Source organism: Oncorhynchus mykiss, chromosome 2 (assembly GCF_013265735.2).
Source record: "Oncorhynchus mykiss isolate Arlee chromosome 2, USDA_OmykA_1.1, whole genome shotgun sequence".
In the NCBI taxonomy this organism is placed as follows: domain Eukaryota; kingdom Metazoa; phylum Chordata; class Actinopteri; order Salmoniformes; family Salmonidae; genus Oncorhynchus; species Oncorhynchus mykiss.
Window position 1 is genome coordinate 18,695,044 of NC_048566.1, and position 25,593 is coordinate 18,720,636.

The following is a 25,593-nucleotide window of genomic DNA, read 5'->3' on the forward strand; positions in this document are numbered from 1 at the left end:
GGTTAGCATCTCTTGGGGGTATGATATAAAATGCTAACCTCCCATGTTATTGTAATGGTGAGAGGTTAGCATCTCTTGGGGGTATGATATTTCTGCATCTGTAACTTTGTTTTATTGTCTACTCTACTATATTATATGACCTAACGTTCCACCAGTGGGCTGGCCTACAGTTTACAATATCAAATCAAACATCGACTGGGTCATGTGTAACCAACTGTATTTCTTTGTTCTGTGTTGAAAACACACTTTAAGTAGGTATGATTCACTGGTACATTCTATTTATAATACTCCCTAATTTGCTCAATCATTATATACATACACAGTATAAAAAAAAAAACACAGGGCATGAACTTGAACAAAGCCTCGTGGTACTGGATTTTACAAGTCTGCAGACTTCAGCAAAAGCCTTCTGAAAGGGATCAAATAACTGCAAAAACACAAAAAGCTTTGCAGTTATTTCGTTTTAATAATGAGTTACTAGCTCGTTAGTGAAGAAGCCCCCTGCTGATGTGGTAGTATACAACACAATGATATGTTGAGGGACTGAGATCTCATTATGCAAGGGTTTTTATGTTGCGTGTCACCCGAAGACCTAGAACTGTTGTTTTACACCAATTGAGGTCTCTTGGCTGACAGCCACTCATTGTAAAAAAAGCATGTGAGAGGGAACTGGCAAAGGACACACGTTTTTTTCCCCTCCACTCTTTTTCCTTCTCCCTTCTTTCTTAGATTTAATGATTCTCCACAAGATGGTGCCAGTTGGGAAAAAGGATGAATGCCACACCAATATTTCAGTTTCAGCTCAAGCAGTTATTTTATTTGAATATCTCTGTACAATGTGTTAACAAAACTATTGAAACTTTTATAATAATTTAGACATAAAATTGTGGACAGTGTTCCTATAATAATTCCCATTTGATTACTAAAAAAAAGATACAAATTACTTATTACGTAATGTATCTGAATGAATTATTAATTTAAAACCGACCCATGGAGTGGATTTTTGTTCTTTATGGTGAAGGATGGGTTTTAATCAAGTCAGCACCTGGACACAAACATATCCTTCAGTCTATCTGTCATTACTCACTCATTCACACTCGTTTTCTTTCCCTTTCTCTCTGTCTGTTCAAATACAGTAGTAGATGCACAGAGGGTGCTGGGAGGAGCTATAGGACGGGCTCATTGTCATGGCTGGAAAGGTATAAATGGAACAGTGTCAAACACATCAAACATATGGAAATCACGTTTGATTCCGTTCCATTTATTCCATTCCAGCCATTACAATAAGCCCACCCTCCTATACCTCCTCCCACCAGCCTCCTATACTGAGATACAGTATATTTCACTCCAGCTGTATGGTCTCTCCCGCTACCGCTCATATTCTCCTCCACTGCTCTCTCACTGGCTAAGGGGCCTCTCCCCTCCTCTGACAGCGGTCATCAGATGGCTCTTGTAGGTTTTGCTGAGTCCTGTCATCCAGAACTTGAGCAGCCTGACGTTGTCCTCCTCCCCAGGCCCCGTGGCACCCAGCAGGGCCAACACCTTCTGGGTGTCCTCCCTCCCACGCCCATCTACCTTGGAGAACTTAAACAGCACCTTCACTTTACTAAGGAATTGAAGGGATAGAGGGGGGGGGGGGGGGTTAAGGGGAGGGGTATGGATAGAAGTGGGAGAGAGAGGAGTTATTGGAATTTCCCAATGATTCTGGACTACATTAAGCATTCCACATCATCCTGTACTGCACAGCCAATGTAACCAGGCTGGGGCTTTGGGGGGTTTCATAGGGGGACTTGTTTGACTCTTTAATGCCCCACTATCTACAGTTGCATACCTACATACCTCTGTTTATAAAAAGCCAAAGAAATGAAACTTCAAAGTTGAGGGAAATTCCCTGCTTATCAGAGGGGTTGTTGTTACTCACTTCATCCACTCCTCCTTCAGACACAGCAGACAGTGAGAGACCACGTCCACTGACAGGTTCTCATTGGACAACGCCACCTCCATCTTATTCAACAACGTGGGACCTGAGAGGGGTGGGGGGGAAGAGAGAGAGAGGACGGGAGGGAAGGATAGAGAGCAAGGGAGGGAGAGTGATAGGGGTGACGAGAGACAGGGAGAGATGCAGGTCAATAGATTGAAACTGGAAAGTTAATGGAGGGAAATTTCACACAACTAATTGTCTTTGACCTTTGCCATGATTGTTAACAACTACAGGTGCCTTGAAGAAGACATGTATAATGTATACCTTCATGTTGACGATGTATATAGTATATTGTCCAGATGGGGTATATCCTCACCTTTATCTGTAGGCTGTGAGTTGGTACTGCTGATGTTGAACTGATAGAGTGAGAGGATGTCTTCACCACAAGCAGCAGAGTACAGAGAGCCCCTCTCCAGACTGACCACATCCACCAACACTGAGAACTCTGGGAAGGGACACAGCAAGATGGACATATTTTATGGATATTTTAGGATTCAAAACCTTATGAAAACATTTTATTTGTAAATTGTTCTGTTCGCACTTATAACTAATATCATTATCATACAGTATTTTATTATTAGCATATTACTATCATATGTAATAGTAAGCAGACCTCCAAATAAAGCAGTAACCACAGTGATGTATTCTGGGTTTGTGTACCTGAGGAGCTGACGTGTGTGGGGATGGGCACGTCAGGGCTGAGGCCCAGGAAGTTACATCGGTATGCTTCCTCATACTGGGCGCTGTACGTCACAGAGCGGACACAGCCCACCGGGAGCAAGGCCTGATGGGACATATACCAAACCATGTGATTAGCGATGAATGTTAGGAGGAATATTCTTTAAAGGGGGATACGATGAGTAAACTTTTGATTGGCTGACCTTCAGCATGGTGAATGCTGAATGGATGAGCCCTGGGTCAGCCCCTCTCAATATGACCTGATTTCCCATGAGCACATGCCATGCTAGCTGGCGGAAATTAGTGGTCCCGAGCACCTGCGTACCAATCAGATAACAGATATCATCACAAGGAAACAGACAAGAAATGCATTCACAAAATAAGACGATATTGGTTTCCCTTTTTAACCAATTGGCTCACAAAGTTAATTTTTTTTAAACCAAGTGGTTAACAGAATTAAGTATGGCGTATGATGTGCTAGAAATGAAAGTGTTCATGATGTGGTAGGGAGAAAGGCACACCAATGTTTACCTGTCTTAAATGTCTCAAGGACCTGAACTTTGGACCAGGATACCCCTCTGCTTTCCCCTCGTCAAACAAGAAGTCTCTGTACAGCTCGCTTTCCGATTGGTGGTACTGGGGTCTAGACCCGCCCCCTTCTGCTCCTTCCCAGCAACTCATTTCCTCCTCTTGCTCTGAGAAGACAACAGGACATTGTTAAAAAGACATACAAAACACCCAATATCGGGACTAATTCCCAGATATATACTGTATATATACTGTTATTTTATTTAAATTTATTTAGCCAGGATAGTAAACAAAGTAACAATTGCAACTATTTTCCTGATTGGAAGTATTCAAGTGTCATAGCGACTTGCAATATCAGAGCTGAACAGGGGGAGCAATGGAAAAAAATTTAGTCCCAAAAATGGTAATCAGAATGGAATTTGTGTGATATGGTTGAGTGAGTCACATCGTAGCTCTCTGTCCTCGTGGTCTAACCGTGTTAATCACACGTTTACTGTAGACACGGACTCCTGTTCCACTCTGACACACTGGGCAAACACATGACTTCTCATGATAATGCTGTCAGGAACGCTTTACCCAGATATCAGATCACAATATTTTTATTCACTTCTTTTAACTTGAGCCATATGGGATAATATGTCTCTGACTAGTTTAAAACTGGTCTCACGGTGTCTCCCACCTCTAGAGTTATCCTGTCTGTCTGCATGTCTGTCTTTCTAAGAACACCAGTGTGTACCTGTCTACCCGTTTAACATTCGGGCTACCTGTCTGTCTCTCTATGAGCATCAGCACATACCTGTCTGTCTCTCTATGAGCACCTGTGCGCACTTGTCTGTCTCTCTATGAGCACCTGTGCGCACTTGTCTGTCTCTCTATGAGCACCTGTGCGCACTTGTCTGTCTCTCTATGAGCACCCATGTGTACCTGTCTACCCGTTTAACATTCGGGCTACCTGTCTGTCTCTCTATGAGCACCAGCACATACCTGTCTGTCTCTCTGAGCACACTTGTCTGTCTCTCTATGAGCACCCATGTGTCTGTCTGTCTCTCTATGAGCACTTGTCTGTCTATCTATGAGCACCTGTGCGCACATGTCTGTCTCTTTATGAGCACCTGTGCACACTTGTCTGTCTCTCTATAAGCACCCGTGCGCACATGTCTGTCTCTCTATGAGCACTAGTGTGTACTTGTCTGTCTCTCTATGAGCACTTGTCTGTCTCTCTATGAGCACCTGTCTGTCTCTCTATGAGCACCCGTGCGCACCTGTCTGTCTCTCTATGAGCACCTGCGCGCACTTGTCTGTCTCTCTATGAGCACCCGTGCGCACCTGTCTGTCTCTCTATGAGCACCTGTCTGTCTCTCTATAAGCACCCGTGTGCACCTGTCTGTCTCTCTATGAGCACTAGGGTGTACCTGTCTGTCTCTCTATGAGCACCTGTGAGCACCTGTCTGTCTCTCTATGAGCACCTGTCTGTCTCTCTATGAGCACTAGTGTGTACCTGTCTGTCTCTCTATGAGCACCTGTCTGTCTCTTTATGAGCACCTGTGCACATTTGTCTGTCTCTCTATGAGCACCTGTGCGCACTTGTCTGTCTCTCTATGAGCACCTGTGCGCACCCGTCTGTCTCTCTATGAGCACCTGTGCGCACATGTCTGTCTCTCTATGAGCACCTGTCTGTCTCTCTACGAGCACCTGTGCCCACTTGTCTGTCTCTCTATGAGCACCCATGTGTACCTGTCTGTCTCTCTATAAGCACCCGTGGGCACCTGTCTGTCTCTCTATGATCACCTGTGAGCACCTGTGTCTCTCTATGAGCACCTGTGCCCACTTGTCTGTCTCCCTATAAGCAACCGTGCACACCTGTCTGTCTCTCTATGAGCACCTGTCTGTCTCTCTATGAGCACTAGTGTGTACCTGTCTGTCTCTCTACGAGCACCTGTCTGTATCTTTATGAGCACCTGTGCGCATTTGTCTGTCTCTCTATGAGCACCTGTGCGCACTTGTCTGTCTCTCTATGAGCACCTGTGCGCACCCGTCTGTCTCTCTATGAGCACCTGTGCGCACTTGTCTGTCTCTCTATGAGCACCTGTGCCCACTTGTCTGTCTCTCTATGAGCACCTGTCTGTCTCTCTATGAGCACTAGTGTGTACCTGTCTGTCTCTCTATGAGCACCTGTCTGTATCTTTATGAGCACCTGTGCGCATTTGTCTGTCTCTCTATGAGCACCTGTGCGCACATGTCTGTCTCTCTATGAGCACCTGTGTGCATTTGTCTGTCTCTCTATGAGCACCTGTGCGCACTTGTCTGTCTCTCTATGAGCACTTGTGCACACCTGTCTGTCTCTCTATGAGCACCCGTGCGCACCTGTCTGTCTCGTTATGAGCACCCGTGCGCACCTGTCTGTCTCGTTATGAGCACCTGTGCGCACTTGTCTGTCTCTCTATGAGCACTAGTGCGTACATGTCTGTCTCACTATGAGCACCTGTCTGTCTCTCTATGAGCACCTGTCTGTCTCTCTATGAGCACCCGTGTGCACCTGTCTGTCTCTCTATGAGCACCCGTGCGCACCTGTCTGTCTCTCTATGAGCACCCGTGCGTACCGGTCTGTCTCTCTACAAGAACCAGTGTGTCCTCTGTGGGAGCTCCCTCCAGCAGCTTCTCTGTCAGACGACTACCACAGGCCTTCAGTAACCTGCAGTAGAGGAGAAAAACACAATAGAGTGTATCAAACAACTGGGATAGACAGATAGAACACTGCCCGACCACCCCTGATGTTGACTGTATGTCTGCTATTGTTTAGATTAGTAACCTTAGTGATCGTTAGCGACAGTTAGCCGTCTCACCAGCTGAAGGAGGAGTGTAGGCTGGCCCAGAGTTTGGTGTGCTGGGTGAGGGAGGGCAGGGAGCGGGCCGCGTTACCACTCCTCTGGTGGGGGAAGACAGCAGGAGAGAACACACTGTTCATCCTCACCGCCCTCTGAGGACACACACACTGCTCACTGTCAAACACCTGTAGAGGATAGGGGGAGGGGGGAGAAATAAGAGGGAGAGAAGTCAAACATTGCCCACCTTTTCTGTCTGGTAGTAAGAGTTAGTGTTCATGTTTATTTGTCTTATGTTTTATGTTCACGTTATGAATAGTAAGTGTGTTTTAATGTGTGTGTATATATCTATGTCCCATACATTTAACATGGTGTGTTAGTTTGTGTGTGTGTCCTTACCTTCAGTGCTGTGCTCTGTAGACTCTGTATAGTGAGTCTGAGGTGGCGCAGCAGGAAGGGCCAGGAGTTGATGAGGTAGATCCTGTCCATGGCTACCATGACGATACTGTACCACCGCTGAAAGCCCCGGGCCAGGCTGTCCTTGATGAAGAACGTGTGAGAGAACACAAAACCATGCTGCTCATCCCCAAAGAAGATAGGACCCTCACGACCTGGACACACCTAGAGAGGCAGGGAGGGAGAGAGGGAGGGTACTGAGGGGAGAACAGACATTAGGAACAGAGCAAATGGAATGGCATCAAACACCTGGAAATCATGTTTGATGTATTTGATACCATTCCACTGTTATGACATTGGCCTGGGGGTAGGTTTATGACAGTCATAAATACCTCTTTCCTCCCTCTACCCTACTGATGTTACATTTGCAAAACCCTTGGTTAACATAGAGATTCTGGGAACATCAGAAGGTGGGGGGGAAATGAACTATATTCTGGTAATCCGACCAATATGCGATGGTACTTAATGAATATGATGTCATTTCGGTTGTCATCTGAGACATTCTCATCAATGATAAGATGACATAAACTCTACAGTGGAAAGTCTACACATCAGAGTTATCGGATTCACATGGAATTGTTGTTCAATTCAAATGTTTGAATATGAAATTATTTGTGATGGGATGAAATGTGATTTTAGCTTCTAAAATGTGAGATTTGGGTTTTCATAAGATAGGGCTCTGCTCAATCAGTGGCCCACCCCTGTGAAGGGACATGGGCTATAAAACTTTTCAAACACACCCTCCTCTCCCTTCCTATATAAGCCCTTGACGACAATATAAGAGAGAACTGACTGACATCGGACCGTCGTCCTCGGAACTCAACGACTAGGAGGTATCACTTCTGTAGTGAATAAGAGTTTAAAGTTCATACCATTCGCAACCAAAGCTCACGCTGATGTTGGCTTCGTTCTGTAGTTATTATCTGAACCATTCTGACATCGGACCGTCGTCCTCCTGTTCTGAGGATGTGAGGACGACGGTCCGATGTCAGAATGGTTCAGATAATAACTACAGAAAGAAGCCAACATCAGCGCGAGCTTTGGTTGCGAATGGTATGAACTTTTAACTCTTATTCACTACAGAAGTGATACCTCCTAGTCGTTGAGTTAGCAACAGCCGCTGCAAACGAGGTTTAGAAAGGAACAGACAGAGTATCCCGTCTACCACACAACGACGTTACTACAACGTATTCAATTTACCAGCAGAGACATTCTTCAAAGGACAAAGGACTCGGTTGGGCAACACGGCCTTCCATCTACCACCAACCTGTCACGCCCTGACCTTAGTATTCTTTGTTTTCTTTATTGTTTTGGTTAGGTCAGGTCAGGGTGTTACATGGGTGATGTATGTGTTTTTGTACTGTCTAGGGGTTTTGTAGGTTTTATGGGGTTGTTTACCATCTAGGTGTTTATGTATGTCTATAGTTGCCTAGATTGAGAACCAATCAGAGGCAGCTGTTTATCGTTGTCTCTGATTGGGAACCATATTTAGGCAGCCATCTTCTTTGGGTATTTCGTGGGTTATTGTCTATGTCTAGTTGCCTGTGTCTGCACATTTATATTATAGCTTCACGTTCGTTTTGTTTAGTGTCCGTCTTTATTAAAAGTAACATGTATTCATATCACGCTGCGCCTTGGTCTCCTCCATTCAACGAACGTGACACAACCTACTGAAGCGCAGCTCAGAGTAAATATTTATTGCATTTTCCTTTTCCAAATGGGCGGTAATTTAGAATGCATAAGATACTGTATTTACGACAGCACAGCTTCGCCCTTTGTTCCTCAGTCTTCCCGCTCTTTCACTCAAACCCAGCCCCTTTTCTTTTGTGTAACCAGCTGTCATATCTGTTCCGCCCGCTAGAGACGTTTTCCTTTATGACGTAATTTGTAATCAAGTTACGATTTAAGTATGTGTAATTCTGTGTGATTAGTTAGGTATTTAGTAAATAATTAAACCCAATTTTGTATTGCTGATTCAACTTGTTAGCCAGGGTTCGTGCAGATAACTAAGAATTTACAACTTTCAGATGAGACTGAATTAAGATGACGATTAATATTGACTGCTATAGATGTAAAATATTACTAGGTCTTTAAGAGTTTATTCGGAAGATAACAGCTCTATAAATATTATTTTGTGGTGCCCGACTCTCTAGTTAATTACATTTACATGATTAGCTCAATCAGGTAATATTAATTATGGAGAAAATATTTTATAGAATAGCATGTCATATCACTTAATCCGGCATAGCCAAAGACATGACACCACTGACCCCGCTCCAGTCATTACCACAAGCCCGTTCTCCCCAATTAAGGTGCCACCAACCTCCTGTGATATCTATTTATTTATCTATCTATCAGGGGTCTCCAACAGGTAGATCACGCAGTAGCTCTGAAAGTACATGCAATTTTCACGTGTTCGTCAGCAAACAAATCTCACAAGTAGACTCAGACACCACAAGCTCCCAGCTACTATCTAATCAATGCAACATTGACATTATCCCACCCCTGGTTAGCCACCAGGGCCTAAAGTCACGTTACCCTAAAGGTGCAGGTGAACATGTCTCATCTGTGATTATTTTGGTTAAAAGAATGAAATTAAACAATATAATTACTTCTTACTAGTAATACATTTATTGTTTTACAAACATTAAAAAGCATGTCATCTGTTTTTGAGCGTTTTGTTGGTGTAATTTTAGCGGGAGAAAAATATTTTGTCTGGTAAAAATTCTGAGTGGCTGGTAGATTTTATAATGTGATAACCATCTCGTGGGTTGATAGAAACACTTCCCCCAAAACCTTCTCAATTAAATGTTAACTGCAAAGTAGGCTTACCTGGCAGAAGTATATCATTTGTATCTATTATTTGGTTATTTGCAAACTTTGCCATGAAATGAGCAGCAGCAGCGCAGAACCATCGCTAGACCGGCACATTCCTCACTCCCTAGATGCACGATTAAAAGGGCCAGAGGCACAAGGTGGAACTACACTCCAAAATAATGAGTTTTTTTGTTTTCTTCCAGACCCCCCAAAAATTGTCTTCTGCTGTGATTTAGGCATTAACATGGATTCAGCACATCCAATTTCATTGTTTCTCTATGAACAATTGTAATTTTCAGAGTGAAAATTCAAACTGAGAACATCATTTGGGAATATACAGTTGGAAGTCAGAAGTTTACATACACCTTAGCCAAATACATTTAAACTCAGTTTTTCACAATTCCTGACATTAAATTCTAGTAAAGATTCCCTGTCTTCGGTCAGTTAGGATCACCACTTTATTTTAAGAATGTGAAATGTCAAAATAAGATTTTTTTTATTTCAGCTTTTATTTATTTCATCACATTCCCAAAGGGTCAGAAGTTTACAAACTCAATTAGTATTTGGTAGCATTGCCTTTAAATAGATTAACTTGGGCCAAACGTTTCAGGTAGACTTCCACAAGCTTCCCACAGTAAGTTGGGTGAATTTTGGCCCATTCCTCCTGACAGAGCTGGTGTAACTGAGTCAGGTTTGTAGGCCTCCTTGCTCGCACACGGTTTTTCAGTTCTGCCCACAAATTTTCTAAAGGATTGAGGTCAGGGCTTTGTGATGGCCACTCCAATACCTTGACTTTGTTGTCCTTAAGCCATTTTGCCACAACTTTGGAAGTATGCTTGGGTTCATTGTCCATTTGGAAGACACATCTGCGACCAAGCTTAAACTTCCTGACTGAGGTCTTGAGATGTTGCTTCAATATATCCACATAATTTTCCATCCTCATGATGCCACCTATTATGTGAAGTGCACCAGTCCCTCCTGCAGCAAAGCACCCAAACCACATGATGCTGCCACCCCTGTGCTTTACGGTTGGGATGGTGTTCGTCGGCATGCAAGCCGCCTCCTTTTTCCTCCAGACATAACGATGGTCATAATGGCCAAACAGTTTTTGTTTCATCAGACCAGAGGACATTTCTCCAAAAAGTATGATCTTTGTCCCCATATGCAGTTGTAAACCGTAGTCTGGCTTTATGGCGGTTTTGGAGCAGTGGCTTCTTCCTCGCTGAGCGGCCTTTCAGGTTAGGTCGATATATGACTCGTTTTACTGTGAATATAGATACTTTTGTACCCGTTTCCTCCAGCATCTTTGCAAGGTCCTTTGCTGCTGTTCTGGGATTTATTTGCACTTTTCGCACCAAAGTTTGTTAATCTCTAGGAGACAGAACGCATCTCCTTCCTGAGTGGTATGACTACTGCATGGTCCCATGGTGTTTATACTATTGTTTGTACAGATGAACATGGTAGCGTCAGGCGTTTGGAAATTGCTCCCAGGGATGAACCAGACTTGTGGAGGTCTCCAATTTTTTTTCTGAGGTATTGGCTGATTTCTTTTGATTTTCCCATGATGTCAAGCAAAGAGGCACTGAGTTTGAAGGTAGGCCTTGAAATACATCCACATCCAATTGACTCAAATGACGTAAATTAGCCTATCAGAAGCTTCTAAAGCCATGACATCATTTTCTGGAATTTTCCAAGCTGTTTAAAGGCACAGTCAGCTTAGTGTATGTAAACTCCTGACCCACTGGAATTGTGATACAGTGAATTATAAGTGAAATAATCTGTCTGAAAACAATTGTTGGAAAAATGACTTGTGTCATGCACAAAGTAGATGTCCTAACCGACTTGCCAAAACTATAGTTTGTTAACAAGATATTTGTGGAGTGGTTGAAAAACGAGTTTAAATGACTCCAACCTAAGTGTATGTAAACTTCCGACTTCAACTCTATATAAAATATTTGATAGGGCCCCTCTTAGAATTGTTTAACCATTATTTTACCAGGTATATTGACAGAACAGTGCACTCACTACTTGCCATTGTACACTAAGGACCCAGGGAAGAGTTGCAGAGGAGAGAAGAATGTGCCATTTTGAAAGCTTGAACAAAAACTTAGTAGCTTGCGATTAAAAAAATTAAAAAAAATAAAAAAAAATGTTAAGTAGCTCTCACGCTAGAGACCCCTGATATATATTGTTCCATACACCAGATAGCTGCAGTGAAATATCTTGTTTTATAGGATCAACCATAGTACAGCCATAGTACAGCCATAGTACAGCACCCCTGGTGAAAATTTGGGTTTAATGCCTTGCTCAAGGGCACATTGACAGATTTTTCACCTTGTCGGCTTGGGTATTGGACCCAGCAACCTTGTCGTTACTGGCCTAATGCTCTAACCGCCAGGTTACCTGCCACCCTTAACTAAAGGCTTATATATTGACAAACAGTTATGAGTCTTAATGCAAGAAAAATGGCAACACGCACACATACACATAGACGGGGGGTGCAGAGCCTCGGTGCAGAACAGGGTCCGGGGGCCATGGAGCTCACAGAAATGACAGAGAGCTACCAGAGCATTCATCTGAAGGGGGAGAGAACAGGGCCGGCCCTCCCGTTAGGCAGGATCAGGCGGCCGCCTACAGTGGCAGATTGACGAGGGCGTATTTTAAGCTAAACTGACCAAGATGTACCAACAGCACATAAAACGTCACATAATTCTGCCCAAAATGAATGACAATTTCTCACCCTTTGGCACATGGGCTATTCAGTTGAATGCCGATGCCGCCATGTGATAAGCAGTGCTCACTTTGTCAAAAGCAGGGAAGCTAAATATTTTTCTTGTCTCTCCAGTGTGCTGTTGGAGAGATGGGTGCTGTTGGCACTCCACCAACATTCAGTCAAAAACATAATCTAACACAAATCATGTAGCCTATAGAAAAGGTAGAAAGAGTATATGGCCTTTTCTGTAGAATACAGGCTGGAGTAGAGATCAAATTTATGACAATGTCATGAGACACTTTTTACACCATGCACGTTTCTCTGAATCAAATAGCATAACCTAAATTGCGCCCAATCAACAACAAAAAAAAGTGCATCGAATATGGCACATTAACAAACATATCTTTAAAAAACCTCTTAAAGATTAGCCCCTTTTTTAAAAAAAAATTTCGCCTAAAATGACGTACCCAAATCTAACTGCCTGTAGCTCAGGCCCTGAAGCAAGGATATGCATATTATTGTTACCATCTAAAAGGAAACACTTTGAAGTGTATGGAAAGGTGAAAGGAATGTAGTAGAATATAACACAATAGATCTGGTAAAAGATAATACAAAGAAAAAAAAGTTATTTTGTATTTGTTTTGTACCATCAATTCGACAATTTGTTTTGCCTGGCCTATTGCGGCAGAACGGCCAGCGCCTGGCCCGGGAGAGAAGGGCCAACACCTGGCACGGGAGAGAACGGCAAATACCTGGCCTGGGAGAGATGACTGGTGATCAGAGGTGCGTTATTGTCAATGCTTTGTCTTTGGATTCAGTGTAAACATTGATGTTGTAATGAAACAGCAGGGAGCAGGTCTCGAACCCTCAGCCTTCTAGCCCGAGGTCCAACGCGCTATCGACTGCGCTGCAAAAGCATGCTCGTGCGGCAGGATCGATTTCCCCGCTTATAAACCCAGGGTCGTTACACTACTCCCTCCTTTCAAAGAGCCTCGCGCTAGCTTGCGACTCTACGTCTTACAGGAACGCGCTCACCGGCCAAGCACACGCACTGTCGTGGATGCAAGGTCCGATGACTTCTGACACCAATGTAATGAAACAGCAGGGAGCAGGTCTCGAACCCTCGACCTTCGAGGTCCGGCGCGCTATCGACTGTGCCGCAAAAGCATGCTCGTGTGGCAGATTCGATTTCCGCGCTTATAAACCCTTTCTGTGTAATCAAATTTAATTGCTGGGGAAAGTTTCCTACAACCTTTCTAAATGGAAACCTATAAGTCAAGCACACCTACCTTGATTAAAGCAGCGTGAACAATCACTGCAACAAATTACAGACGATCATATTGCATCACAAAATGACATTACTGACAAGCTAACCCCTAGCACAGCACGAACCAATGTCTCGAAAATAGATCATGATCATTTTTCTTACAAGCATGGGAAATACATCGCCAATGCACACGCAAATTCTAATTTCTAGTTAATTCCCAAAGTAGTCTTGTTGCTGTATTAGCTTTTGTTTATACTTTTTCACTGCTCTGATACGCTCGCTCTCTAGGTTCGTGGTAGTCGTCATGTGACGAGGAGAGTCACGCGCTTTGGATCCAGGAGGACCGCACAGATGACTCACAGTTTTGGTATACTCTCTTCGGTAAGAAATTATAACAAACTATTGTCAATTTATAAACGGCCTAGAATATAAAATATTATAGCATCAATTGTTTTGAGGATTTGAATGATTATTTAAACGAAGAGAAGAAAGCCTGTTCTCATCACTGAGGTACATAGACCTAGACCTACATTTCCCACAAGCCCCCTCAGTACAAACATAACAAAGGTCAAAGTACACATTTACGGTAGCTTCAGACAGAATCTGTGATATATCTGTTCATAAGTCAGAGGGTGTACATTCAGGTAACTAACAACAATAATGTATCATAATGCATATATTATACAGTACTACATTATCGTTTTATTCATGTTTAACATGTTGGTTGCATTGTATAACTTGTTATCTTGACTCTTGGGTGTGTTGTAGCTACATCCTCATTAGGGCAGGCTACCTCTCAGTTCTCCTTAGCTTAGGTAGCTACTATAGCTACATTGCACAACTTACCTCTAAATATATAGCTACTATATTTACAAAGTCTATTATTGCTTAATTTATTGATTTATTAACTGGTTGTGTTTGTATTGCCATGTTAACAGTGAGAAACAGAGTTAACACTTTTGTATAATAATCGTTTACCCCCACAGGTTGATTGACTATGGCGTCAGAGGAGACAGGTGTGCCTTTGGACTCAGCTGAGAACCTGGAGGACAGAAGAGCACAGGAGCATAGAGCTACAGAGGGGCCAAAGACAGAGGTCCCAGCCAGTCCCAGCCAAGATGGACCTCAGGTGACGGCAGGTAATTTTTTGTCATTCAGTTGGATTCTGTGTGCACTGCTGGTAGGTGTAGACATATGAGATGTAGGCCTAACTAGGGCATATACGCTTCTTTAGAGGCAGAGCAGAAATGACAGTGAAAGAGAACGTTCATATTTTGATATTTACACAACACTGAAGTTTATCAAGGTATGATCAAATTATGAAGGACCGTTTTTAATATCGAGGTACCGAGGAAGTTGGGTGTTCACCAGTCGAGGCTGGTGGGAGGAGCTATATGAGGACGGGCTCATTGTAATGGCTTCAATGGAATACATGGAACGGAGTCAAACGTGGTTTTCATATGTGCGATGTGCTTGATATCGTTCCAGCCTTTTCAATGTGACCATCCTATAGCTCCTCCCACCAGCCTCCACTGGTGTTCACCCCATCCTCATTTTCTCTGAAGGAAGTCTGGGTTTGCCTGAGTAACGATATGTTCCACAGAAATTCCACACTGATTGTATCTTAGCTACACTCGCAATAACATCTGCTAACCATGTGTATGTGACCAATACGATTTGATTTGATTTGTGTTGTTAGGTTCTAATTCTCAGAGTAAATAACTCATCGGACACCATGAAAGCTTAACCAAGTTTATTTCTTCCCAGAGGATCAATACAGCTGCATTAGACAAAACATGATTCTACCAACACAAGTATATATACTCCAATTTAGGCACTCCTCCTTCTCTCTAATCGTTACATCTTTTATGGTTCGACAGGAAGACGAAGTGATAGGGTAATAAACCATTGCTTCTCTCTTAAGGGGATCTGACCTGACCTCAACCCCCTTGATGCCTAATCCAAAGATCTCCCCCCGTATCCCCTATAGCAATCCTGTGACTTCCTCCTGTCCACCCAACACATTCCAAAGCCATCTGGCTCCTACAGATAACCATTAACTTCTGATGTAAAAACCAGTCTCCATCACTCCTCAGATACTATACTTCTGAGTATAACAATGTTCCAAGTTTAACCCAGAATCTAACAGTGTATTCATCAGACAGTATGATCTCTCTGAGATCTGCTTGTATTATTACCTGTTATTACTTTTCTATTATCTCTCTATTTTCTTTCTCTCTGCATTGTTGGGAAGGGCCCATAAGTAAACATTTCACTGTTAGTCTACACCTGTTGTTTACCAAGCACGGGACTAATAACATTGGATTTGATATTTGGGAGAAAGCAGTGTTTTTCCCACTTGTTACTCCCCCACTCTCTCTGAAAGCTCCTGGTAGAAGTTGTTCTGAAGCACAGATCGAGTACCAGCTCACTGTCTCTAACTTCTAAGGAAAACACAGAACTAACCTAGGTCAGTGTCTAGGGCTGAGTTCTTCCTACTCCTACTTTTGGGAAAGGGAGAAACCAACCAAACTGTCAGTGTACCCCCTCTAGTGTCATTCGGTTGCAAGCCAAGTCAGTCCAGTCCAAATGTTGTCAGTGCCAAGAACGGATGGAATTACACGTGCAATGTTTTATGCACTATCATACTTCTTATGGGAAACCCCTCCTAAGGACAAAATATGTGCCTTTACACACAAGTAATGCTGCAGATGTGTGTCATATACGGTGTAACATTCATGTTGGGAAATCAGTGACAGCTAATACGTTGGGAGATTTAAGGAATAGAAATGCAATAATGCACTTGTCAAACTCGTTCCAGGAGGAACAAGTGTCTGCAGGTTTTCACTCCTCCCTTGTTGATGAATTAAGGTCACTGATTAGTAAGAAACTCCCCCTCACCCTGTTGTCTAGGTATTAATTGAAAGGAAAAACCAAGAACCAGCAGACACTAGGTCCCCCATGGATTGAGTTTGACACCCCTGACATAATGACTCCTGGTTGTCCTAATCAGAAGTTGCACAAAAACAGGCTCATTAAATCCTCAACTATGACATCATTCAAGGTATGTGATTTAGATTAGATATCACTCCCATCAGTTTTCAGAAATATAATTGTATTAAGAGTTTTCATTGGTAGTTAAATAGTTTTATTGGGCCTATGATTTGAATTGATTCCCCTCACATAAGGAAGAGCAGGAAGCCACTGTTGGCGTTGAGGTTATCTGAATCATCATACAGCCCCGTGCCCGAGGGGGGAGTCATGTAGACCACATCCACCTGCAGCTCTAGAGTCACTGAATTTACCACAAATCTACCATTTCCACCAGGACTGTGTGCATAATTAAACAAGATTCTCTTGTAATTCTTGTATATGTAAACACCAATGTCTCCTGGGCTAGGGGCATCACTGGCAGTGAATCTGATTTAGTCGACTTTTATCACTTATATCTGCATCAGAGCAGAAACTGATCCAGGAAGAGATTAGCAATTTCCATCAGCACTCAGTAACATTAGCTGGCCCATAATGTACTCTCATGTCCATACATGTAGGTAGTTGTAGCTTTTACCTGTAAGTGAGTTGTAGGCCTTTCCGATTTGTTGGGGAAGACTTTACTGTAGACCAGTGGGATGTCAGCATTGAAGGGTCCTATCCTCCCAGAGTCAGTCAAAGCAGCATAGAATGCCACTTTTTTGCCTGTCTGTGAATATAGTTTAATGTATGTTATTTCACATTATATGATATAGTATACACAGCAATCCTTCACCTGTGAAGATAATGTCAATGTGGCGCAGTGACTACATTTGTGTGTTTTCTAACCTTCAGCTCCTCCACCTCTCTCACTGGCACTCAGTCTGGCCTCCTGGGCTAGAGAGACATTTCAGAGCAAATATGAACTCTTCAATGATCTACTGGGGGAAATGAATAATCCTACCTACTGTAAACAAATTATTCATCTGTCGTCATTAAGCTCTTTCAATACTGTACCTGAGCTCTCACTCTCACTCTCTGTCCCTGGCCTGCATGGCTGACAGTTCTGCTGCTTGGCCTGGAATTAGAAAGAACAAAAACAGAGAACATGTTTTGAGAGCTGTACATCCTTAAACTGTTAGAATGATAAATAAATACAAATTCTATATTATCTTTTCAGCTCTTTAATATTTGTTTTGGAGACTGCAATAACATACAGAACAAGTCTTAATGACTCCACTCTCTGGTTCATCACCTCTCCTTTCAGCTCCTTCACCTGGCTGTCACTAGCTGTCACTCTGGCCCCCATGTTCTTCAGCTCCACTCTCTGTTCCACCACCATGTTCCTCAGCTCCACTCTCTGTTCCACCACCATGTTCCTCAGCTCCACTCTCTGTTCCACCACCATGTTCCTCAGCTCCACTCTCTGTTCCACCACCATGTTCCTCAGCTCCACTCTCTGTTCCACCACCATGTTCCTCAGCTCCACTCTCTGTTCCACCACCATGTTCCTCAGCTCCACTCTCTGTTCCACCACCATCTCTCTCAGCTCCTTCAGTTCAGTAAAGACTTGGTCAGGTTGGCTGGTCTGGCAGGTTGCGTGTCTGGGGCTCATTTCGGGGTCATCGTGTCCTTGTTGAGTGATGTCATTCTCCCTGACTGCTCCAATCTCTCCATGAGCCCATGAACTAATCTAGTCTACTGGGCTCAGCGACCCCCCCCCCCCCCCCCCCCCCCCCCCCCCCCCCTACTTCACAGTATATACACACTGGTCTTGGTGGACCAATACATGGGAATTTAAAATGTGTTCTCAATGTAAAACCAGGTAAATCCAAGGACACTGATGTCATGACGTTTGCCTGGGGTAAGTTTATGACAGTCATAAATACCCATTTTTCCTCTCTCTACCCTACTGATGTTACATTTGCAAACCCCTTGGTTAACATAGAGATTCTGGGAACATCAGAAGGTGGGGGATAATGAACTATATTCTGGTAATCCGACCAATTGAACATATGCGGTGGTACTTAATGAATATGATGTCAGTTCGGTTGTCATCTGAGACATTCTCATCAATGATAAAATTACATAAAGTTTACACATCAGAGTTATCGGATTCACATGGAATTGTTGTTCAATTCAAATGTTTGAATATGAAATTATTCGTGATGGGATGAAATGTGATTTTAGCTTCTAAAATGTGAGATTTGGGTTTTCATAAGATAGGGCTCTGCTCAATCAGTGGCCCACCCCTGTGAAGGGACATGGGCTATAAAACTTTTCAAACACGCCCTCCTCTCCCTTCCCATATAAAGCCTTGACGACAATGTAACCTCCTGTTCCGAGGATGTGAGGACGACGGTCCGATGTCAGAATGGTTCAGATAATAACTACAGAACGAAGCCAACATCAGCGTGAGCTTTGGTTGCGAATGGTATGAACTTTTAACTCTTATTCACTACAGAAGTGATACCTCCTAGTCGTTGAGTTAGCAACAGCCGCTGCAAACGAGGTTTAGAAAGGAACAGACAGAGTATCCCGTCTACCACACAACAACGTTACTACAACGTATTCAATTTACCAGCAGAGACATTCTTCAAAGGACAAAGGACTCGGTTGGGCAACACGGCCTTCCATCTACCACCAACCTGCCTTTACGATAGCACAGCTTCGCCCTTTGTTCCTCAGTCTTCCCGCTCTTTCACTCAAATCCAGACCTTTTCTTTTGTGTAACAAGCTGTCATATCTGTTCCGCCCGCTAGGGACGTTTTCCTTTATGACATAATTTGTAATCAAGTTATGATTTAATTATGTGTAATTCTGTGTGATTAGTTAGGTATTTAGTAAATAAATAATTAAACACAATTTTGCATTGCTCATTCAACTTGTTAGCCAGGGTTCGTGCAGATAACCAAGAATTTACAACTTTCAGATGAGACTGAATTAAGATGACGATTAATATTGACTGCTATTGATGTAAAATATTACTAGGTCTTTAAGAGATTATTCGGAAGATAACAGCTCTATAAATATTATTTTGTGGTGCCCGACTCTCTAGTTAATTACATTTACATGATTAGCTTAATCAGGTAATATTAATTACGGATAAATTATTTTATAGAATAGCATGTTATATCACTTAATCCGGCATAGCCAAAGACACGACACTGATAACACAGAGAACACTGGGAAGGACAAACTACCATACAGATATTATATGTTGTTTTGTAACTGACTTTGGGTGAGACGGGCTGCTAAATAACTGCCCCCCCCCCCCCCCCCCCTCCTCTCTCTCTGATGTTCCAGGCCAGGAGGAGGAAGCAGGTGTCTGTCAGTTCTTCCTGTTGGGAAAGTGTCGTTTTGGAAACGGGTGTCGTCGATCTCACAGGTCTGTAGCTAACACGATCACCACCAAAAACTATGGCAGGGCAATGGCTAAGTAACATTGCATTTTGACTTTTGATGGTGCCATGATGCCATTGTTACTGTGATGTCTAAACATGCATTCACACTCATGCAATTTTTTTAAAGCATGATTTAAATTGTCTGATGCATAATGTTTGTGCAGCCCTCGAACAACTGAAAATGCCCAGGGGTTAGGGGCTAATATTTACTCACAGTTCAGTCTATTTCAGACTTCTAACCACTTGAACAACTAAATAAGGCTGAAAGACAGAAATCTTCAAAGCATATAGCTGCCAGCCCTAAACAGATGGCCCTCAGAATCTCAGAGTCCTCCCTCTCATCACTAATCCTTCTGCCTGGCGACAGTGGAATCTTCAGAGGAAGACATTGTTTTTCCTCCTGTGAGAAGCAGCATCTGTGGTATTGGCTCTGTCTGCCCTCACAGCAAACAGAGCCTCTGAACCAAGTGGTAATCAAGTCATGTAGCACAGTAGAAATATAATAGATAGGTAGTTAACTCCATAGAATAAGAAAGTGAAGAGGTAGAATAGCAGAGTTAAATGAATGTATCTGTTTAGACATCTAGATAAACTTCTTAAAATACATCCATCTGAAGGTCACTGTCCTATCAGTATGAGGAAGACCTAACAGGTTAGCTCTTACATTGACCAGTGATGAATACAATCCCTTCTTCTCCTTCCCTCTTTCTCAGCACTCCAACATTAGACGACCCAGAGGCTGTTATAGACCAGGAAAACAGGAAGGAGGGAGAAAAAGAGGGAAAACTCAAGAAGAAAGCAATAGGGAATAAAACAAACCAGCCAAAAGACACAGAGGGAAAAGGTACAATTTCCCTCCATTAAATCTAACTGAAAATATGTGAACCCACTAAAATACCTGTTTACTGCAAACTAAGTATAACTAACTAACAAAGTGTTTCTCCCATCAGGATCAACCAAGAAGCCCCGCATGCGTACAGCTGATGACGTCATCTCTCGGATCCTGTGGGACCCGTCGGTGGAGCCGGCGGACTTTGTGGTGGGGTACGTGGACCGCTTCCTTGGGGTGCTGGAGCGGCCCTTCTCTGAGTTCAACTGGGACACCGACCCCTGCGATTGTGACTACTCCTCTGAGCTAGCCCTGCCCAGACACAGGATTCAGTACTTCACCCATAGAGGGCGTAGAGTGTGGGACCGCAACAACAGGACTGACAGGGTGTTTGGATCCACTGGACAGTGTCTGGCGCCCCCCTTTGGACAGGAGGAGGAGCAAGAGCAGGGTAAGAGAGGGCTAGGAGGAAGCAAGGGCGAGGGAGGGTGGAAGGTAGGGCGAGGGAAAGGAGGGCGAGAGGGCGAGGGAGGAAGGTAGGGAGAGAGGGCGAGGGAGGAAGGTAGGGAGAGAGGGCGAGGGAGGAAGTTAGGGAGAGAGGGCGAGGGAGGGAGGAAGGTAGGGAGAGAGGGCGAGGGAGGGAGGAAGGTAGGGAGAGGGAGGGAGGGAGGAAGGTAGGGAGAGGGAGGGAGGGGAGGAAGGTAGGGGGAGAGGGTGAGAGGACGAGGGAGGTAGGGAGAGAGGGTGAGGGAGGAAGGTAGGGAGAGAGGGCGAGGGAGGAAGGTAGGGAGAGAGGGCGAGGGAGGAAGGTAGGGAGAGAGGGCGAGGGCGAGGGAGGGAGGAAGGTAGGGAGAGGGAGGGAGGGGAGGAAGGTAGGGGGAGAGGGTGAGAGGACGAGGGAGGTAGGGAGAGAGGGTGAGGGCGAGGGAGGGAGGAAGGTAGGGAGAGGGAGGGAGGGGAGGAAGGTAGGGGGAGAGGGTGAGAGGACGAGGGAGGTAGGGAGAGAGGGTGAGGGAGGAAGGTAGGGAGAGAGGGCGAGGGAGGAAGGTAGGGAGAGAGGGCGAGGGAGGGAGGAAGGTAGGGAGAGGGAGGGAGGGGAGGAAGGTAGGGGGAGAGGGTGAGAGGACGAGGGAGGTAGGGAGAGAGGGTGAGGGAGGAAGGTAGGGAGAGAGGGCGAGGGAGGAAGGTAGGGAGAGAGGGCGAGGGAGGAAGGTAGGGAGAGAGGGCGAGGGAGGGAGGAAGGTAGGGAGAGGGAGGGAGGGGAGGAAGGTAGGGGGAGAGGGTGAGAGGACGAGGGAGGTAGGGAGAGAGGGTGAGGGAGGAAGGTAGGGAGAAAGGGCGAGGGAGGAAGGTAGGGAGAGAGGGCGAGGGAGGAAGGTAGGGAGAGAGGGCGAGGGAGGAAGGTAGGGAGAGAGGGCGAGGGAGGAAGGTAGGGAGAGAGGGCGAGGGAGGAAGGTAGGGCGAGGGAGGAAGGTAGGGAGAGAGGGCCGAGGGAGGAAGGTAGGGAGAGCGGGCCGAGGGAGGAAGGTAGGGAGAGAGGGCCGAGGGAGGAAGGTAGGGAGAGAGGAGCAAGAGCAGGGTAAGAGAGGGCGAGGAGGAAGCAAGGGCGAGGGAGGGTGGAAGGTAGGGCGAGGGAAAGGAGGGCGAGAGGGCGAGGGAGGAAGGTAGGGAGAGAGGGCGAGGGAGGAAGGTAGGGAGAGAGGGCGAGGGAGGAAGGTAGGGAGAGAGGGCGAGGGAGGAAGGTAGGGAGAGAGGGCGAGGGAGGAAGGTAGGGAGAGAGGGCGAGGGAGGAAGGTAGGGAGAGAGGGCGAGGGAGGAAGGTAGGGAGAGAGGGCGAGGGAGGAAGGTATAGGGAGAGAGGGCGAGGGAGGAAGGTAGGGAGAGAGGGCGAGGGAGGAAGGTAGGGCGAGGGAGGAAGGTAGGGAGAGAGGGCCGAGGGAGGAAGGTAGGGAGAGCGGGCCGAGGGAGGAAGGTAGGGAGAGCGGGCCGAGGGAGGAAGGTAGGGAGAGAGGGCCGAGGGAGGAAGGTAGGGAGAGAGGAGCAAGAGCAGGGTAAGAGAGGGCGAGGAGGAAGCAAGGGCGAGGGAGGGTGGAAGGTAGGGCGAGGGAAAGGAGGGCGAGAGGGCGAGGGAGGAAGGTAGGGAGAGAGGGCGAGGGAGGAAGGTAGGGAGAGAGGGCGAGGGAGGAAGGTAGGGAGAGAGGGCGAGGGAGGAAGGTAGGGAGGGAGGAAGGTAGGGTGAGAGGGCGAGGGAGGGAGGGAGGAAGGTAGGGAGAGAGGGCGAGGGAGGAAGGTAGGGAGGGAGGAAGGTAGGGTGAGAGGGCGAGGGAGGAAGGTAGGGAGAGGGTGAGAGGACGAGGGAGGTAGGGAGAGAGGGTGAGAGAGGGAGGGAGGACTGTAGGGAGAGAGGGTGAGAGGACGAGGGAGGGAGGGAGGGAGGGAGGACTGTAGGGAGAGGAAGGGAGGGTGAGGAAGGTAGGGAGAGAGAGGGAGTGAGGAAGGTAGGGAGAGAGAGGGAGTGAGGAAGGTAGAGAGAGGTAGGGAGGGATTTCCACAGCTCTAGAACCTGGATTAACATACTGTTCTACTTCACTTTGCTAGTCTATAACGTGTTTTTGTCATAATGTTTGGTTAACCTTCAAAATCTGCTTGTTTATTGTCAGGGACAGGGACACAAGATGTTGAACAACAAGACCCAAAAAACGACCACCGTGAATCAAGAGAAGAACAAGATGGAGTCATCACTACAGGGGAGGGAGAAGAGAGTGACGAGTCCCTGATAAAACAGGATGTTGAAAACGGACACTTGGAGGAAAGAAATCAGAGCAAGACAAGTGTTCAGATGCCTGAGTCGACCAGACCAGGCACAGGAAGTACTTCACTGAACCAACAGGAAGCAGGAAGAGAATCAGAACCCTTGGAAGAGGAAGTTGGGAAGGATTCCGTTTTAGTCGTCATAGCAGACCAGATGTCTCTATCCCAGAGAGAAAGCGAGAGCAGGGGGGATGAAGGTGAGAAGGAGGAAGAATGGAAAGATTACTGGGATGGAGAGAAAGGCCCAGACCTAGCCCAGTGTCCATCTGTGCCTGTGGAGCAGAGAACAGAGAGGGGTGGAGGCCGGCCTTCCAAACGTAAGCCCACCCACTTCATCACCTTCCGGGCCAACACTCCTGCCATCCTCTCCTCCTTCCAGCACCTTCAGGAGGAGCTCACCTCCCTCCTCCCCTCATCCGCCCCTCATTGGTTGCCCCCCTCCTCCCTCCACGTCACCCTGTGTCTCCTGGTCCTCCCCGGCCCAGCCGAGGTTACTGCCGCTGGGGAGATGCTCCAAAGCTTCGCCTACCTGGACCGCAACCCCCCTGTGGCCGTCTCCTTCCCCCTGAAACTGAAGCACTTTGGTGGGAAGGTTCTCTACCTGAGCCCCCAGCCTCAGCCCCACCTCCAGCAGCTAAATGCTGGCCTACAGGAGGCCTTCAGAGAGCAGGGCTGGCTGCACAGGGACTCCTTCAACCCACGCTACCATCTCACCCTGGCCAAGGTGAAGGACCGGGAGGAGGCGAGGGTGTTTGAGGGGGTGGGGGAGCTGAAAGTGGGTAAGGGGGTGAATTTTGGGCGACTGCCTATAAATAGGCTACACCTGTGTAGCATGGGGATGACTGGGGATGGGTTTTATGAGACACTGTGTGTGGTCAATCTCCGGTGAGATGTAGGTGTGTGTTTGTTTAGGTATGGAGGTGCTATTTTACAAAGCACAGAACCCACATTTCCACACCCCACAGTCTCAATAATTTTACATTTAAAGGTGCAATATGCAGAAATCGCTCCGCCATTTCCTGGTTGCTGAAATTCAAGTTTGCCTAAGTTCAGTTTGTGACAAAACAAGCAATCATTGCTGGTTTTGTGTAGAGAGTCATTGTACCATCTAAACCGCCGTGAAATATCTTTTCAATAACCAAAATATTGTATTTTCAGCTTTCTGAAGATGGTGTACAAAACCGGAAGTAAAAGACACAACAATGAAACTTAAGAACGGGAAGCATAGAAATAGCACTCAGAACAGATCTACCACTTCTTAGACTTCTTAGATTTCAATGACAATGACAGATCTATAACTCACATTTCTATGTGAATTTGGTCCGCTTCCTAAAAGTTTCGTATTGCAGCTTGAGAATTACTCCATTGATTAAAATATGAAATCCCAATGTTCCTGAAGTGCTACGGACCATGATGAAGTAGCTGTAATTGTAATGACTAATTTACTGGACCATGTTGTTTTAAGAAGAAAAATGCTATTGCAAACTCTTTGCAATAAGGAATTGAGACCAAAAGCTCAAGAGAAGTTTCAAGTGTTTATTACCAAGAGAATCCCCATCCATCTTCTGTTCTGGGCCTGACCCTGCTCTCTGATCCTAGGCAATTTCCTGTTATCTGATTAGGTCAACAACCTTTCTAAATGAGCATACACACAGTTTCATGGCCTGGACTCTATTAATACTCACAGTAATCATTCACTACACAGGATATAAACAAACTACAGTTTAACTTGAAACATGTTACATTTAAATAGAATCCATCAATGTCTATAGCTTTCACAGGGAGGAACACCCACATTACATTTAGCAGACTTTATTACTGATGTAATAATGTAATGTATTGAATATAATAATGGCTGAAATATTATCTTTCCATCATGGTAACTGCATCTCAACCAATCAACTCTTACTTTGTGGCTACAGAGATGATTTTATAATTGTAATATGAATATTTTAATATAATCCAACAGAAACCCACTGATCGCTGCTACGTTGATCATGTAAAATGTCTGCTTTTACAAAGAATTATGACCTTTTGGATTTGGATTGCCAAGGACATTAAATATTGAACTTGTAATTTTTGTGAATGTCTGAGTGGTGATATTTCTGTGTAACAGCAGAGGGATGGAGGGAGGATAGAGAGAGGGATAGAGAGCTGGATGGAGAGAGGGATGGACAAAGGAGAGAGAGGGATGGGGGAGAGGGAGGGATGGGGAGAGGAGCCCCGCTCCGATGAGAAAGGAGAGAGAGGGATGAGAGGAGCGAGAGATGGAGAGGGGAGAGGGGGATGGAGAGTGAAGAGGGATTGATGTCAAAGG

At 45.3% G+C, this 25,593-nt stretch overlaps 2 protein-coding genes across 4 annotated transcripts; one reads left to right on the plus strand and one right to left on the minus strand.

The window, feature by feature from the left end:
• Positions 1-789: 789 nt before the first annotated feature.
• LOC110536927 (folliculin) lies at positions 790-13,588 on the minus strand. Of its 2 annotated transcripts, none has more exons than XM_036940644.1 (10): positions 13,285-13,588; positions 6,409-6,630; positions 6,031-6,197; positions 5,788-5,879; positions 3,191-3,354; positions 2,863-2,976; positions 2,642-2,765; positions 2,298-2,426; positions 1,922-2,024; positions 790-1,606 (listed from the first exon to the last, which is right to left on the minus strand). In XM_036940644.1, exons 2-10 carry the CDS (start codon positions 6,505-6,507, stop codon positions 1,399-1,401), a joined length of 1,200 nt encoding a protein of 399 aa, XP_036796539.1. In that variant the 5' UTR covers positions 6,508-6,630; positions 13,285-13,588; the 3' UTR covers positions 790-1,398. The 2 variants fall into 2 exon arrangements, with proteins under 2 accessions (XP_036796539.1, XP_036796543.1); XM_036940648.1 differs by lacking the exon at positions 13,285-13,588 and adding an exon at positions 12,748-12,991.
• On the plus strand, positions 12,592-25,356 carry leng9 (leukocyte receptor cluster (LRC) member 9). Of its 2 annotated transcripts, XM_036940638.1 has the most exons (7): positions 12,592-12,778; positions 13,551-13,643; positions 14,249-14,401; positions 19,539-19,620; positions 20,350-20,480; positions 20,587-20,916; positions 23,126-25,356. In XM_036940638.1, the coding sequence occupies exons 3-7, from the start codon at positions 14,260-14,262 to the stop codon at positions 24,163-24,165; spliced, it is 1,725 nt and encodes a 574-aa protein (XP_036796533.1). In that variant the 5' UTR covers positions 12,592-12,778; positions 13,551-13,643; positions 14,249-14,259; the 3' UTR covers positions 24,166-25,356. The 2 variants fall into 2 exon arrangements, with proteins under 2 accessions (XP_036796533.1, XP_036796526.1); XM_036940631.1 differs by lacking the exons at positions 12,592-12,778; positions 13,551-13,643 and adding an exon at positions 13,812-13,906.
• The last annotated feature ends 237 nt before the right edge of the window (positions 25,357-25,593 follow it).